The 18156-nt window shown below is 46.7% G+C and overlaps 1 protein-coding gene across 7 annotated transcripts in view; it reads right to left on the bottom strand.

Annotated features, from left to right (window-relative positions):
• Positions 1–18156, bottom strand: part of HDAC4 (histone deacetylase 4) — a 177170-nt gene that overhangs the window by 58359 nt on the left and 100655 nt on the right. For 5 of the 7 annotated variants that reach the window (XM_030276973.4, XM_030276977.4, XM_030276974.4 and 2 more), the window contains exons 5-7: positions 13100–13250; positions 10086–10206; positions 5065–5186 (exon numbers count right to left, since the gene is read on the bottom strand). In XM_030276973.4, coding sequence (XP_030132833.1) covers positions 5065–5186; positions 10086–10206; positions 13100–13250 — 394 coding nt within the window. The remainder of the gene's footprint in view (positions 1–5064; positions 5187–10085; positions 10207–13099; positions 13251–18156) is intronic. The other 2 variants (XM_072931951.1, XM_072931954.1) reach the window with 1 other exon arrangement.

Below are 18156 nucleotides of genomic sequence, written 5' to 3'. Positions count from 1 at the left end.
CCCCTCTTATACATCACTGTGTGCAGCAGGACCCATGTAATCCAATTCTCCCCACATTTATGTCATTCCCATTGTTTTTTTTTCCTAGAATTGCAGCCCCTAAGCTGCTGAACTAATCGGACATTAAGTCTGTGGAAGTCAAAACCTCACCAAGTCCCGGGCAGAGTTTGCCCTTTTCCCACTGCCTGTCTACATTTGTGGAATAAAAGCAAACAATGCAGCATGAAATCCCTGCTCCCAGTCCTTAAACATCTTCATTTCAGTAGGTGGGGACTGGAAAGGGATGTTATTTATTATTATTGTTATTATTATTATTATTATTATGTTTCAGACAAAGCTTTACTAGTCAGGCAAAAGCCAACAGAATTATCTGGTCTCCCTTCTAACATCCATGAGAAAACTCCATGTGGAGAGGGAGCTTAAACTGAAGGAAGGAAAGGGTTAGATGGGATATTGGGCAGGAATTGTTCCCTGTGAGGGTGGGCAGGCCCTGGCACAGGGTGCCCAGAGCAGCTGTGGCTGCCCCTGGATCCCTGGAGGTGTCCAAGGCCAGGCTGGACATTGGGGTTTGGAGCAGCCCAGGATAGTGGAAGGTGTCCCTGCCATGGCAAGGGTGGAATGGGACATACTTTGAGGTTCCCTCCAACCCAATCCTGGGATTCTATGAAGAGTGCAGGCCCCTGGCAGCTCCTGGGAAGCAGAGATGGAGCTGGTAGGACCAAGGAGGAGGAGGAGGAGGAGGAGGGTGGGTTCCCTGAGTGACTGGGATCCCCCAAAGGTGACACTAAACCACAAGATTTTGTTTGGTCTCCTCCTAGAAGAGATTTCTCTTCTGGGCCACCACTCACAAGAAGTGTTTTCATGATTCCACAATCGTTAAGGCTGGACATGACTTCTGACATGACCAAGTCCAGCCATCAATCCATCATCACCACAAACCATGTGTCCCCCAGTGCCACATCCCATTTTTTGAACACTTCCAGGGATGGTGATTCCACCACTGCCCTGGGCAGCCTGTTCCAGTGCCTGACCGCCTTGTCAGGGAAGCAATCTTCCCCAAGGTCTAAGCTAAGTGTTATTTTTGGATCAGACAGACTGACATCCTTCACTTGGAGCAGGAAAGGGTATTTCCAGCAGGGATTTCTCCAAGGGTCACGGCCTCCTCTCAGTGCATGGGTTTGTGGGAAGCCAGGTTTCCATGCTGGCTGAAGGACAACGTGGGTGGGAAGGCAGAGATACTCTTGAACTGGAGTGACACTCATGCCACGCAGAGCTCCAAGATTTCCTCTGGACTATACTCCCACATTACACCAGGGTTTCTCACTAGTCTATTTTCCCCAAAATAACCTTTTGTCCTAAAACAAACCACTCCAAACACTCAAATAATCAGAACCAGTTCAGAGGGACATTACACTTTCCTTGACAAATGTAGCATTATAATTGTTGACAAATCCTTTCTTTTTCCCTTTTATTTCTTTCTAAATGCAACAAGTTCACACCAATTTCACCTGCTTAGCTGCAAATAATATCTAAACAACTCCAGTTTTCTGCAATACCAACATCGTGGGATGCTGGATGCTTTCCTCTCTCAGGCTCCTCTTTTTTACATGGAAAAAGAATCATGGAGTCACATAATCATTTCGGTTGGAAAAGCCCTCTAAGACCATCGAGTCCAAGACATAAAGCATGTTAAGCAGTGAAATAATTCCCTTTAAATCTTCATGACGGTGATTGTGTCAGCTTTCTAAGTAACAGCATGTTCTAATTCATCCACTGCTCAAATTTCAGAAAGCAGGGAATACCATCAACAACCTCATTCCTGGGGAGAAAACAAGGACAGGATTCCTTGGAAATGCAAAACTGAAAAGCTCTGCTAAAACCCACTTCAGCAGCTCCAAGAAAGGTGTTGACAAACAGCTCTTGGGGTTATCAAAACAGGCTGTCCCCAACCCAGAGTCTAGAATCACTCCATAGGGATTCTCCAGAGATTCTCCTTAGAGGATCCCAGTGCAGCACATAACGACTGTATTAAGTTTGAGAGACACTAACCTTGATCTGGGAGCAGAAGAGGTCACTTAGAATTTCCCCTCTCAAAAGCTGTCAATAAAACTCTGACATTAAATCCTACACAGAACAAAGTAAACTCCCCAAAAGGGGAAATAAAAATCCTTGTGTTAATCCAGGTATTTAACAGCAAAGGCAGAAGCATCACCAACCAAACTTATCTTAGATCAGTGAAAAAAAGGAAGAGCCCCAAAGTGCTTGGAGAGAGGGAGCAGAGTGAAATCAATCCACCAGCCAGGCTAAGACCAGGATTCAAGCAATTAGTAACTGCACCAGGAAAACAATTTCATGCTGAAACCAAACAGCTAAGAAACTGGAGCACAATTTAGGAAAACAAATCAGAGAGAGCTGGATTTCAGGGCATGGGAAGCATCGTGCTCCCAATGCAGGAGCTGACTGCTCCCCCTGCTGAAGGCTTTCAAGCACTCTGAAGGTACCATTCCTGCACATCCTCCCTCTCCCACAACCTGTAACCATCAGGCTGCTTGAAATAAGAGTAAAGACAGAGAGTATTGCTAAAATGCAGAGAAATGGCAAATTTGATGGAATCATGAAATTGTTTGGGTTGGAGGGACCTTAAAGCTCACTTTGTTCCAACCCCCTGCCATGGGCAGGGACACCTTCCTCTATCCCAGGGTGCTCAAAGCCCTTTTCAACCTGGTCTGGAACACTTCCAGGGATGGGGAATATTTATTCTTCCCAAAAATGTCTCAACCTGCAGGACACACTCCCAGCTCTGCAGACTGGGAGAAATGACAATTCCAACTGCCTTCCCACCACCCCCTAAGCCACCCTCTCTCCAGCAACGGTGCTGGTTGGATTCCAGCCCTGGTAATCAGAGCTGTATTGTGATGGGTTCTGTTATTTGAGCTGCAAATATTTAATCAAATTTAATAAAATTGGACTACACGATATGGCGGTTTTAAATTACCAACACAAAGCCAGAGCGTTGCCTGGTGCCAAAAATCTGAAAAGCTCACCCGTAATAAAGAACTTTATTTAGGATGTGCTCCAGCCTTCCCTGCCTTTTGTTTACACCAGACTGTTCAGGAGCCTTTCTTCTCCAAGCAACTTAACATTCTTGGCACTGGGAATTCTGCAGGATATTGCTGTGCCAGAGCCTGACGTGCTGTTGCGTTGAAAGGAAAATAAAATAAAACAATGAAAAAAAAATTCTCTCCTGAACCTTACAGAAGTGAGCTCGTTTGTATCCCAGACCAGTGCCCAGGAGATTAATGCTGGTACCCATAAAGAACAAGTGCCAGCGTTCTGGCAAACCAAAATCAGCTGAACATCCTCCTGCTGGAAAGCAACGAGTTTGGTGGCTTTCACTCTTTAATAATGTGATTAGCTCCATTTATCATCCTTAATTCCCCCTGTCTGACAGTAGGAGCTCACCCACCAGGAGCTTTGGTGAGATCCCAGTTTGGGAAGCAGCATAGGGTGAGATGTGCAGATGTCTTCCTTCTCCTGCAGGAACTCCCTTCCAGGACACTGGGAGCAAGAAGGGCACCTGCTGCTCAAAGCCAATCTGACAAGGTGCCCTGAGGTGATGAGCCAGGCAGGTTTGGGAGCATGTCAAAGCCCATTTTTACTGTGGTAATGCTAACAGGGTAGGAACGGATCACCTGGCATCACAAGGCATAGAAAAGAGCTAAAAATCTCTTGGCATCAGACTGCCCACAGGCCCTAAGTGATAGGTTTGGTGCCAAGGGATACTTCCCTGCGTGGAAACGCTGTGAATCCCCAGGGCAGCTTGGAAGCTCTTCCATTTCCTAGGAGCAGAGAGGAGAGGATGTCCTGTCCTTCAGCAAATCCAGTTTTCTAAGCTCGGCTTTTGGAGTCCTCCAGGAAGGGCACAGTCAAAAGTACCACCCCCAAAGCCACAGGGTCACCCTTCCCAGGGAAAACACACGTGTTGGAGCCAATTTTTGACTGGGTTCCCATGCAGCTGAAGTGATTGTTACTCATCAAGCAACCAACCCAAGGGGGACCAGAGACAACTGCACAGATGGGAATCCATCCATAGCAGGGTAGGTGCTATGGTTCCTAGTGAGAAATTCCCAAAAGAGGAAAATTTCATCACTGAAAGGCTGGTCAGGCATTGGAACAGGCTGTCCAGGACAGTGGTGGAATCACCATCACTGGAAGTGTTTAAAAAACCTGTGGATGTGGCACTTGGGGCCATGGGTTAGAGGCTGTGCTGGTTGAAGATTGGATGATCTTTGAGAGCTTTTCCAACCTTAAAGATAGTGTGATCTTTCCAGAGAAGCTTTTTTTGCTGTCCTGAAGTGATTCCCAGCACGGCCAGTGAGCAGACCTGCTCTCTGAGGAGGCTGTGCCCTCACAGCTGAGCCATTCCCCGAATGCAGCAGCCCCGAGCTGGCCGGCTTTGGGAGCCCAGGCTGTGCTGGCTCAGGCATGTGCTACGGAGCTGAGGAGCACAGCCAAGCCAAACAACCTGGTTTACATAATACAGGCTTGAGGAATACCTGACCTGCTCAGCCACCATGCAGGGAAAAGCCAGACTGAAAGAGAACTGTCTAGGTGTGAACCAAACCCTCACAGGAAGCCCTGGTGCTTGCCCTGGCACAAACCTCCTTATTTACCTCAGGTACAAACTCATACATAAAATGCAAATCCCCCAAGAAATTAACTTTTCCTCAGTGCTTTACTCACTCAGCAAAGCATAGTTAGGCTGGAGACACGCAGATCTCTGTGAGAGCTTTGGGTTTGGGAAAACATCTCCCAAACTTCAACACACTGCTCTGCTGTCTCCTGCGCTCCTCACACACCCTGGAGCAGCCCCAGGCTCCCTGGAACACTGGGAGTACAGTGACAGGTGAAGGGGGAGCCGATGCAGAGGGGGCTTGGAAAACAAAGCACAGCCTGGAACCCAGCTTTTTGGCAGCATCCCTTCTTTTTCAGGAGAATCAGATCAGAGGGCTGAGCGCGGTGGCAGAGGTGGCTGGCAGCGCGGCGAGGGAAGGGCAGCCCTACCTGTTTTTCTGAGTGGGAAGTCATCTTTGGAATCGTACATCCCCAGGACTGGGTGGTTGTAGGTGCCGGAGACGCCACTTTGGGGTGGGGAGCTCTGGTCCAGAGAGCTGTGCTGGGTCTTCCTGCACAGAAGGAAAGAGAAGGAGAAGGGACAAGCTTTATACCGGTGACACGCAGAGGGGACGGGTGCAGCGCCTGCCACCTCAGAGAGCGGGAATGGGGCAAAGGCAGAGGCTCTGGCTTTCTCCTTCTGGGCATTCCTACAAAAAACCCAACTGAAATCCAGTCTACAGGAAGGTAGTTAAATTAGTTTTCAGTGTAAGACTACACCTTGGCTCAGCTCATGCAGGTATTTAACCATGAGTATAAATTCTAAGACTGTAACCTGGGCTGGGTTTTGCTAAGTCATGCTCCTGAATCCCAGCACAGGTGAGATCTCACTTCAGCACAAGTGAACCATTTCCCTCCCCAGAATAAACCCTGGGCTCAGCAGAGTCCAAGGCTGAAGCATTGGACATGGCCAGCAGCAGCCATGCCACACAGGTGGCCCCCTGCCTTTCCTCCCATCCCAGGAGCTCAGCAGAGACGGGACCAAAGCACTCAGCACCTTTCCAGCTGAACTTCCCCGAGATGATAATTTATGGCTTTGTTTGAGCAGGCTGCTGGAAGTAAATTACAGTCTGTTTGCTGAGGATATTAAATAATGAATGAGTTTTCTCAGCCTCCTACCAGTTTGTTGGCCGCATCTTTCCTGCTTAATGACTTGTGCCCAGCTTTGCTGTTTCTCAGGAGCTCCACCAGCCTGGGAGAAGGCTCCAGCCAGCAGAGCAGCTCCATCAGCAGAGTGACTGATTTAGCCATGCAGGTGACACTCACTGGGCTCTCACAACTTCACTTCAAATAAACAGAATTTAAACCCCAGATTTCTTCTAAATGCTAACGGATTTGGGACAACGGAAAGCGTTTTGGAAAAAAATGAAAGTGACTATTTGAAATTTTGTACTGCCTAAAAACCAAGCTGAAAATATTCTCCTACAAAAGGTTCTTCAAGGAACCAAAATGAGTCATTCCCAGCTGAAAATTGCACAAATTCACGCCGTTTCTCGAGCAGTACTAATCCCTTGAGTGCAAGTTCAACTCAGAAGTTGGCTACTGAGATAAAGAGCATCAAGTCCACTTAAGTGCAAGTTAAAGCCTTCAGAAAATAAGGGGCTAATGAAATACTAGGAAAATACATTGAATTTTCCACATAATTACGAAAAAAAAAACCCCAAAAAAAAAAAACCAAAAAAAACAACCAAACAAAACAAACAAAAAAAAACCCTTCTGCACATTTTATTTGAACATCAGCATTTTCTACTCCCATGGACTTTCTAGTGGGAGGTGTCTCAGCCTATGGCAGGGGGTGGAATGGGATGGGCTTCAGGGACCCTTCAGCCCAAATCATTCTGGGATTCTATGGAAGTATGAATGACTGTGGTTTCCAAACCCTCCCTCCTCATTATCCAGATTTTTCTGTACATAAAGAAAAATTATTTCTGGGGCTCTTGCAGGGCTGTGTTTCCCACACCCACCCCATGATGTGCCACATCCCCACCCCTGAATGCCTCCACACACACTTCAATCTTCACCTGCAATCAAAACAAACTAAAAAAAAAAAAAAATAATCCCTCCTGGGAAGAGACATGGCTTTTTTCTGCTGGGATCTGCTCATTCCATGGGAAGGCAGCACGCAGAGATGTTTCACTCCCAGGAATCCTGGGTGTTGTGGTCTGAAAGCTCTGAGTCCCATCAAGTCACACAATGACAGTTTTGGCTCTCTATGAGCAACAGACTTTTTTTTTTTTTAGCCTCCTTTTTTTTTTTTTTTTTTTTTTTAAACCATGACCTAAGCAGCACAATCGAGTACATTTAAGCTATTTTCATCCCTTTGTCAGGCAATATGCAGGAATTCAAAGGGCCTGTTTAGATGTGTTCCAGGACTGCTGAATGCCAGATATTGAGCTCTGCAAACAGGAATACATTCCCTGGCTCCAGGGGTCTGATGCTGCCTCCAGCATCGTGCACTGGTCTGCATGCCCCTTCAGGAATGTCAGAGCTCTGGGAGGAGAAGAAATTGGACACTGCATGGAGCTTGCAGACATTCCTGAAATCACATCCCTTCATTCAAGGCACCCTCCATTCCCTGAGCTCCTTCAAACACCCACATGCACAGACAGAAAGGTTGGAGTGATGATCTTGGAAGTCTTTTACAACCTTAATGATTTCATGACTTGATATTTCATCCTTCAATCATGTTCAGCAAGGTGCACTGAATATACATTTAGACATGCACTGAATATACATGTAGACATGTGCTGGAATGTTTTGTGTTCACACCCCTGGATGTTGGGATCATTCAATGTGTAATTCAATGTGTAATTTAAAATATAATTGTAGCTCTCTCTTCCTCCTCACCACGCAAACATACTCAGTTAAACTCCCTTCCATGGCTGCTAGCACAGAGAGTGGCTGCTTCCCAAGCACTGCTGATAGCTTCCCTGGGAAATCACAGAGAACAGAAATTCCTGGGAGCTGCCCAGTGTGTTCAGAATCCAGGGGAGGGACAGTCTGACAATGCAGTTCCAAAGAACCTCCCGGAGTGGTTTGGGCTGGAAAGGACATTAAAGACCACCTTGTTCACCCCTTTCCACCATCCCAGGTTGCTCCAAGGCCTGCCCAACCTGGCCTTGAGCATTTCCAGGACTGGGACATCATCCTAGAGGTCTTTTCCATCTCTAATACCTCTGTAATTCCATGCCAGCGGAACATTTTTCCTGTCACAGCCACTGACGTCAGACCATCATGGTGCTCAATACCCTTAGGAGCCTTTTTTTTTTTTTTTGCCCAAGCAATGCTTTCCATTTTTTTTTTTTTTAAAGGAATTCACAAACCTTAGTAAGACCAAGGGAAGTGCTTAAAAGCAGGCGTGCTGCTTCGAGAGGCTCTCCCAGCATCTGTTACCACTTAATCACCTCACATGCTCACAGTGAGAGCGTGGAGTGTATCTCCTGCAAGCCCCACTCACATGTGCTCAGCCCAGCCACCACCCAACTGCATCACAGCACAGCTATGTGGGGACAAGAATGTCTCCAGAGCTCAGCTGGTAACCTATGAGATGCCATATAAATAAATACTAATATATCAGGAATTTAAAGGTTGATTCTCCTTTTGGGAAAAAAAATGTTGGTTTTTTTTTTAATAGAATGGAGAGGAAAAAATCCTCAACTTTTGCTGAACAAGTGAAGGGTGCATTTAAAAAATCCTGTGCTGCTGCTATCTGCCCTCCTTGAGGGCTCAGCAGGACAATTCAGCACTGAGAAAGAGCTGCGAGGCCCCAGGGCTTTGTCCATCTTGGGTCAGAATCCAGAATAACAATCCTCACCCCACCACAAAACATATGGAAAATGAGGGGAGTGCAGGACCTGAAATCTTTGTGCAATGGTTTTTGTGTTCTCTGCCTGCTGGCACCCCTGGAGCATCACAGGGAAGGGGTGTTAGGATGCATAAGTACAACAACAAACCCAAACCACACTTTGATGCTCAGAAAGTTCTCAGCATCAGCTGAGGGAACATCCTGAAACCCCAAACACAACGTGACTAAAAACCTGCAGCAGCCCAGGCCTTGCATCTCAGAGAATCCCAGGATGGTTTGGATAGGAAGGGAATTAAAGCTTGTATCATTTCACCCCCTGGCATGGGCAGGGACACCTTCCACTATCCCAGGCTGCTCCAAGCCCCAATGTCCAACCTGGCCTTGGACACTGCCAGGGATCCAGGGGCAGCCACAGCTGCTCTGGGCACCCTGAATTCCAACCGACCTTGAACCACACCTGCATTAACTGTTATTTTAACCATCTCTTAAAGAAATGGAGGCTCAGAGTCTTCAACCACCTTTAATGAAATCCCCAAGTCTCAGATTAGATTTTCAGAGATCTATTATAGCTGCTCAATCTCACTTTGCCTCCAATAACATCTGAATTCTTCTGCCAACTCCACTTCAGCATTTCTGTCCTGGCTCAGAGCTGGGATAGCTTTCAAATTTCATTGCAGCTCAGTGTCTGGAATTTGGAAACATCTGCTGGCTATGACCTCATCCTCCCTGTACACAAATTCATTTCTTAAGACTTAAAACACTGTCAGTGCTTCAGCTTGAACATTAATTTCATGGCAAAATGAAATTACTTTTGTAACTCAAAATTTCATGAATTTTGAGGTCACTAAAGCCAACATCCAAAGCACTTTAGCTTTTTATTTAATAAAGACAGTGACAAAATCAGAGCAGTGGAAACTTTCAAGTCACATGAAATTTCTAACTGTCTTTAGTACAATGAAAAAGTTGATTTCTGAAATTGAAACTGGAGACCAGCAGCTGAATAATTTCAGTTGAAAATGGAGACGTTGGGGCAGTTGTGATTAAAAGTGTAGACTGGACCCACTAGATGGTTCCAGTAAGAGCCAAGTAAACGTCCAAGTTTGAGAGATTAAGAAGAGCAGTAAACGTTAAAAACTTTAAAATGAAAAGCTTAACTATCCTGAACTGAAGGAATTCACTGAATCATAGAATATCCTGAGTTGGAAGGTACTCACAAGGATCATCAAATTCCAGCTCCTGAACATAAAAAGAACTATTCCTCATTTGACTAAAGTTCAAGTTTTATAACACCAGGTGGAATCAAATCCTGAGTGAAAAGCTGGAGGACTGAAAAAAGCTGATCTCTGACTGTAGAACTTGTGAGTTTGAATAATTGTGGATTTCAGTTGACACAAAGCCCTCCCTCTACACACAGAGCACTGTGACACCATCCCAGCAGACACAAAACCCACTCACACTGGAACCTTCTGGAAAGTACATTTTGGGAAAGCACAGGGATGCTTCACTGCTCTGGCTCATCCCACAGGCACATCAGGTCTATTCCTTCATGGAACTGGGGACAAAGGTGGCACTGGCTGAGCCCTGCAGGAAGCCCAGCACCACTTACCCGTACCAGAAGCGAGGGTCGCTGGATATGCAGTGGTTGAGATTCCGGTGGGCCAGAGCCTTCTTCTTGTTTAACACGAATTCCTGCAATTTCATCTTCACTTCTGTGCTTGCCACTGCACCTGCGATTGAAAAAAAATAAATTAAAAAAGGTTATTAAATCAATTCACATGCTTGAAGGAACTTTAAATTTCTAAAATAGATCCCAAATCAAATCTTTCATTTCCAGTCCAAAAAAAAAGGATTTTGCTTTCAAAGAGAGAAGAACAAAGTGACTCTAGTAAGGAGGGCTCCCTTTTTATCCCTTTAGCTTGGCATAGATTCACAAGTTATGTTTGAAAACACAGAAGAAATTGGGTTTATTTCACCAGAAGAGGATGTTACACTTGCATAGAAGCACACTCAGAATAAAACACTTGTCTGGAGTATCCCAGCTCTCTTTGAACCACAGTTATTTAAGAAAAGGGGTCTTGTGCACCCTCAAGTTGCTAAATGTCACATCTAAAAGCAGAAGGGGAATGAGCCCAGTGGCTCATGTGTAGGTTTTGTCTTGAAAACTCCTGTAAACAGGGAGCTCTTTGTTCCCAGGTCTCTGTGCTGACCACAACCGACGTAACATTTCGCTTCATTTACAAGCGCGCAGATCTCTTGCTTCAGATAGAAAACATAACATTAAAAAAAAAATTACAGAAAGGCAGCCAGTCATTCTGCAGAGCTAAAATGTCAACTGTGTAATCCCTAATCATGATTTCTTGCACAATGGAGAGCAGGCTGTTCCCCTGCCATGATGGATCCCAGTGACCATCAGGTTGACAGCCCAGACTCCCAGGCAGGGCTCCTGATGGAGCAATGCAGCCCAAGTTTGGCAAGGGGACACGTGGAAAATGATGCTTCATCCACACCATGGCATAAGGCAGGAGCTCCAATGGAGGATATCTGGGCTGGGAGGAAAGGAAAAGGCCAGGGAAGCTGCCAGCTCCTCTGGGAACAAGAACTAAAAGATCAGTGCCATGTTCTGGTGTCCTGTGCCCTGCTCAATGACGAGGTAACGTTTGACATGCTGGGAGAACAATTCCTGGGCTCTCCAAGAGCAGGGATCTGCAGTGTTCCCACAAGGCACTGCCTAGAGCTGTTAAATGGTTCAAACACCAAAGTGAGAAAATTCTCTTTTTTTGGAGCCCTGTATTTCTCACAGGCTCCACAAACACAGGGTTGGTGGAAAGTTCAAGTGAAGAGCTGGAGATAAATTCCTGAGTAGCAGAAGGGGTGACAAATACATGCTTGAAGGCCTTCTCCCTCCAAAACTGTCATCCTTAGAACACTCAAACCTGGCTGTGTTCTGTCAGGCTGGCATAAACCTCTTAGGAGATTTGAAGTTCAATATTTTTGGAGTGTAAGCTTTACCTCCTTTACTGGAATCTGAAAGGTATCATAGAACCTCAGAGAGCTTTGGGTTGGGAGGAACCCTAAGGATCATCTCATTCCACTCTGCCATGGGCAGGGACATCTTCCACTGTCCCAGGTGGCTCCAAGCCCCAGTGTCCAGCCTGGCCTTGGGCACTGCCAGGGATCCAGGGGCAGCCACAGCTGCTCTGGGCACCCTGTGCCAGGGCCTGCCCACCCTCACAGGGAACAATTCCTTCCCAATATGCCATCCATCCCTGCCCTCTGGCAGTGGGAGCCATTCCCTGTGTCCTGTCCCTCCATCTCTTGTCCCCAGCCCCTCTCCAGCTCTCCTGGAGCCCCTTCAGGCCCTGGCAGAGGCTCTGAGGTCCCCTTGCAGCCTTCACCTCACCAGGTGAGCACCCCCAGCTCTCCCAGCCTGACTCCAGACCAGAGGTGTTAACAAGTAAGGAGAACAAACTCCACCTCTGTCACACTCTCTTCATATTTCAGAACAGGACAATTTTAGCTTCTCTTTGCCAAATTTGGTGATGTGAGAAAAATAACTTAAGTATCCTTAAGCACTGAGGTGCGATAATGATTCTACACCACAGCACTTCTTAAATAAAAAGTAACTTAAAAATAAAACTGTAGCCATGGGAACAGGATCTTCAACTTAACATTCCCCAAATTCTGGGTTTTTTCCTCCACACCTCTGTGTTTCACCCAAAAGACACTTTGCTTCCATTTTCCAGAGATTCAGGCGTTTTAATTTCTTTTCAGATTACTTGAATGAGCATGGCCAGGTTTTGTTTCTGAGGACAGGCCCAGCAAAACATGGATCAAACATCAACAGCTGATAGGAGCAGTGGGGGGGGAGTGCAAATGCTTAGGGATTCTGAACCTCTGGTCTTTTGAGCACTTAAAAAGGTCTCACAGACTCCAGTTTGTTCCTACTGAAAAAGTTCTTGGAGCTTTATCTTATTCCTAGCTCCTAGCTAGCATCCCATCCTCCTTCCACCACTTCCCCCATCTGAAACCAGACCTGAGGAGTTGATGGCACAACTTGGCGAGGTATTTTGAGGTATTTTTCCTCCCATTTACTTGAAGAAAAAGCCCACACAAGCAGCCCAGAATGTCTCCGATAAGGGACATTGTGAGGCCACAATGATCTCCTCAAGTGCATGACACAGAGTGTGGAAGGCACCCACAAGATGGAACCTCTTGAAAAAATTCCCCTCATGAATGGAAAGGCTTCAAAAAGGGGATAGCTGTGAACTCAACTATGTCTTAAAAAGAGTGAAATTCAGAGCAGCAGAAAGAGAAAAGGAGTGCAGCATGCATCTGGTGTATTTTATGGGCTTAATAGTCTGCCTCCATTAGGAATGTTGCCAAAAATACTTCAAAAAATGTTAAATCAAGGGAAGAGAGGATACGCTTCCTTTTGAAAAATGCTAAAATGGCATTTAGTGAGACAAAAATGAAGATAAAGCAGAGAAATGCATTTCTGTCTTCCCCTCAATTCCCACAAGCTCCCTGTGCCCTCAAGGAGGTTTTTCCAGCTTTCTGAGGCTCCTTCATGGCTTCCATCTGCCTGTCACTACCCAAAGCAGTGGTACTTTAGCCACTTACTCTCTTTCCCTTTCTCTTTGTTTTTCAGCTGCTGCAGTTTCTGCTCTCGGTGCTGCTTCTCCAGCTCCTGCTCCTGTCGGTGCTGCTCCAGCTTCCTCTGGTGCTCCAACAGCTCCTGCTGATGCTTCATGGCCAGCATCTCCTGCTGCTGCTGCGGAGAAGAGAACAGGGAAAAGGAGCAAATTGAGACTAGCAGCCTTCCCAGATGCAAAGCAGAGGCTGCAGGCAGGTGACAATAATAGTGCTTAATTCACGGCAAGAAGGACGAGCATGGGCCTCCTTTTATCTCCGTCACCTGATTTTAAATAAAACCCCACTAGGGCACCCTCAATATCATTTGTTGCACAGAGAAATTGTAGAAATTGTGGCTACCCCATCCTTGGAAGTGTTCCAGGCCAGGCTGGATGGGGCTTGGAGCAACCTGGGCTAGTGGAAGGCGTCCCTGCCCATGGCAGAAGGTAGAACAAGATGGAATTTAATGTCCCATCTAACTCAAACCACACAGAGATTCAATTATTAATTATAAAAAGAGTTGCTCCAACAGATAAAAGAAATAATCCCCCGAACAACTTCTCCAGGAAGGATTTTCCCTGGCCCTCTCAACTCACCCATATTCATGGGAATAATCAGGAGACACGATGTCTAACTAAGGTAATTATTTGCAAAGCTTGGATGGGACATCCAAGGCTGGAAGCACTACAGGCTCCTGCCCCAGTGCAAGCCCCCCTGGGCTCCCCAAGGAGCTGGGAGGTGTCAGTGTCCCCGGGAAGCTGCTGGGAAAGCCGGGGTGCGTGCCCCAGAGCAGAGCACGCCGTCTGGGACTGAGGGTGGCAGTCTGATGTGCTGGGGGGGAACGCCCCGCGTCCTGCGAGGCTCTGGAACGGCAGGTGTATGAACAGCACACCCCAGCAGCCTGCAGAGGAGCGAAGGCATCTCTGCGGGGCTAAAAACCGCTTGTCCTTGAAAAAGCAGATGTGAAACCATGACTTCCCACCTTCAGTTTGATCTGCACCCTGCCCAGCCAGGCGCGGGCCGGGCCAAGGGCGTGGGTGTCCCTGGGCCCCTGCAAAGGCCTGTGGTGCCAAGGCTCTTGGAGCCTCCGGAGCCCGCGGAGCACGCGGAGCCCGCGCCCACCCCGCACTCTTTATGTTGGCAGCTTATAAACCAAGGGATTGATCGGAGCTGGCAGCCTCCGGCCTCTCCAGGGCTGCACTTAATGGGGGCCTGTGCTCCAATACCACCCACCGCTCCTGCAGAACCCCCAGGGCGGACAGGGATCAGGAGCATGGAACTCTGGAATGGTTTGGGTTGGAAGGGACCCTAAAGATCACCCCCTTCCAAGCCCCTGCTGTGGGCAGGGTCCAAGCCATGGCTGCTAAGACAGGGAATCTGCTCTCCCCAAGAACATCTCAATCCATCCTTCTCCAAACCCTGACAGCTCCTGCATACACAAGACTCCCACCCAAAAGTATTTTCTTCTTGAGCACATTTTCCTTGTAATCCCTTTAGCTGAGATTCCTGGGGTTCCTGTGCAGGGCCAGGAGTTGGGACTTGATAATCCTTGTGAACCTCTTCCAGCTCTGGATATTCTAGGCTCCTCTGATTAATTTGTGGCATTGCACATTTGCATCGCCCAATGCTTCAGCCGTGGATTCACAATAAATACAAATAAAATCACACTATTCCATATAAAGATGGAAAAACAACAAAACAATCTAAGAGGTATTTACAATCTGCCTGGCTATCTGCTGGAAATCCCTGCTGCTGCCTGTTCCAAGCAGGCAGGCTGTTGTAAAACACCAGCAATCCAGTTATTTTGCAGTGACTGCACCTCTGCTCCCACTCCTAATTCTATTGAATTATATATAAACAACCAAAAATCCACACTGAAAAAAAAAATAGAAAAGGAGGAAAAAAATAGAGAAAACCAGCTATTTTTGTTTTCTAATTAAGCAGCAGCTTCTACTAACATGTCTCCATTTGGGGAAAGAGTCTCTTTCCCAACTTCCAACAAGTCCACCACATGGTGGGCTTTGAGAACCTCGCCATGGAAAGTATGCAAATGAACAATATTTAATGCACAATATGGTAAAACAGGTTTTGTTATTTTTATGGAATCAGGAGCCTTTTCTCTCCATCTGCAGTCTCCTCGGCTCTGCGGGCTCTGCTTCCTGCAATGGTTTACATACATTAGGCTGCTTTAGAAGAAGCTGTGCTTTCATTGACATCTGGAGTGAAATGGGAATGAAAAGCCCAATTTGTCACTGGATGGTTTAGAGAAGTTTCATTAGGGATGTATTGTCTCTGCTCATTTTGACCCCAGTTTCCACAAAGCCTATTCTTAATATAGTTTTTCAAATGGTTTCAAAGTTGGGGAAAAAAAATGTAAAAAATAGAATAATGAAGCCATGTCTCTGACTGTACCCACGAAGAATGAAAAGAAATCACTGTTGGCGTCTGCTGTAGCCTGGGAAAACAAAAAAAGAAAAAAAACTATTCGGGTGTCTTCTCTGGGTTATTTCTCCACACTTACCAGGAGTGTTATGGGAAGACAAAAATTTAGGTTGGAGAGCAGGAAAAAGTTCTACCCCCAGAGGGTGCTGGCACTGCCCAGGCTCCCCAGGGAATGGCACAGCCCCAGGCTGCCAGAGCCCAAGGAACATGTGGACAATGCTCTCAGGGATGTACAGGCTGGGATTGTTGGGGTGTCAGGAAAAACATTTGTTTCTGGTTCATTTAAAGAAATTGAGGTAAATTTGAACAGGCATTGCCCACTCAGACCTTTTGTGTTCACCACACACAGCTGGGGCAGGGGGTTTATTCCCCAGCTGTATCTCCCAAACACTGAAATGTCATCAAATTGATTCACTGAGGGAAATCCCAGGATCTGAGACTAACTCAACCCCAGGTCTGAGGAGCACTGTGTGACAGACACACACACACTGCATTAGGGAGCTAAACATCTGAACATCTGAATTAGGTGTTCTTGCCAAAATCAATATTTGTAAATATTCATAACTATGGGGATTCCTGCATATGTTTAATGTCACTGCTCCCACTATTTCTGAAAACTGCACAAATGTTCAACTGTACCTGCAGTAAGTGTTGCTGGTGTTCCTTTAGCATAAATTAATATTAATAAAGGTAACAGAGCATTAATAAAGGAGGCAGAGCATTTCCAGGTATTTATCAACCGTCAGCCTACCATGAGAACTCAGCAATACAGAGGATTTTGCTACCACATTCCTCAATTGTCTTCAGCGCTCCAGCTTGTCTGCCTGGGAAAGGGACTGACACCTCATCAGTAGGGAAACTTTCACAGAGAGACTTTTTTTAAAGGAAAATGCAGCAAAAATGGTTCTCTTTAGTCTTTGCAGTGCCCTCCCAGGAAGCATGGAGTGCTGACACCAAGATCCCATTTCCCAGAGAGAACCAGGATGGATTTCATAGAGACACATTGCATTAGGACTTCCACAACCACTCCTCCAGCTGCCAAATAAGAAGTCAAGCAGAAATCCTTCCTGGCCCCCGCCAGCTCAGACTGGCTCCTGGGTGTTTATAAGAGATATTTTGACTAGCAGCAATAAGTGGAAGGGAGAGCAAAATAATTGTGGAGATAAGCACAAGCCTGGGTGAAGAGAAGTTAAAATGCTTCTGGCTGATAGATATTCCCTGGCATGCAAAGTTGCTGTGCCCAGCTCCCAGCTGCATCTCAATCCACACCTGAGATCAGCTCCAGCATGGGGGGCTTTCAGGGAAAGGTTCTTCTGCCACCTGTCCTGGCCAAATTCTACAGTTTTGGGGCTTTAATTTAGGTATTCAAAATTATCTTTGGGCTAAGGCTCTGTAAAAATAAAGTCAAATCATAGGTGAGGATGAACAAAAACTCTCTAAGAAAGTATGCCTCAAATCACCCCCTGAAAAACCCTTGGCTATGGGTGTGAGCAAAGCACAGGCACTGGGATTTCTGGTAGATGGATTTCTGGGAGATAGACAGATTTCTGGGAGATGGATTTCTGGGAGCACTGTTCTGTTGGGCTGTTTCATAGCAATCCCAATGCTGGCTGGACTCTGTGCTTCATCTTTCCCCCATCCTGTTTACTGAAGTCTCAGGCTGTGCTCCAGTTTCAGGATCTGCTCTCTTGGCTCCGCGGCGGCGTGTTTGGGATATCTCCTGGAGCACCGGGCAGAATAAATCAGCTGTGCTGGGAGACAGGGAGGGGAGAACGTTGTGGCTTCCAGTCGCAGCCAAGGCACAAAGATCTGGGAGAATGAGCACCTCGCATCTCTTTTCTGGGACACACATCCCACACGCTCCCTTCCCGCCATCGGGCAGCTGACAGCCGGCTAATCCATGCCAGAAATTCCCATGGGCAGGGAATTTTCTGCAGGGAAATGATCCCTCCCAGCCAGCAGCTCCCTGGACTGATCTCAGTCAGACACATCCTACTGAAAATGTCTGCTCAGGTTTACGAGGCTGAACCATCTCCAGGACCGGGAATGATGGCGAGGTTCACTCCACGTCAGCTCCGGGTGATAAGATCCCATGTTTTTACCTTGGCAGCTTTACGTATGGATATGATTTTGTACCCCAGTCTCCTACCCATGCCATTACCTCTCCCAAAAGGCTGGAAGCCCTCTGAGCCCTGAATACCTGCAAAGGTTCAGCACTGGGAAAGGTTCAGCACTTTTGCACGAGCCTTTTGCTCCCTGGCTCCCACTCCAGCCAAACTTTTGCCTTCCTCCAGAAGCAGAATATCCAACAGCCTTTCCAGAAAGCAGCAAGCTCGGTTTGTAGTATCCAGCATATTCAGCTCCTCCTCCAATTTTCCCCTTTAAAGCTGAGGAAAACTTTGAGTTTGCCTCTGGTGGGCTTTATGTGGTTATTGTTGAAGGGGAGGGAATCAGGAGCAGAGATTGCCCATTCCAGCACAGATGACAATAAGTAAATCAGAAAATTTGACTTACACCAATCCCTGTAAACAGAAGAATCACATAAATTTCTGTAAAGGAGAAGCCTTAGATGTTTGATGCTAAGTAAGAGATGAGACCTCGGT

Source organism: Taeniopygia guttata, chromosome 7 (assembly GCF_048771995.1).
Source record: "Taeniopygia guttata chromosome 7, bTaeGut7.mat, whole genome shotgun sequence".
In the NCBI taxonomy this organism is placed as follows: domain Eukaryota; kingdom Metazoa; phylum Chordata; class Aves; order Passeriformes; family Estrildidae; genus Taeniopygia; species Taeniopygia guttata.
This window is presented reverse-complemented; position numbering and strand designations above follow the sequence as displayed.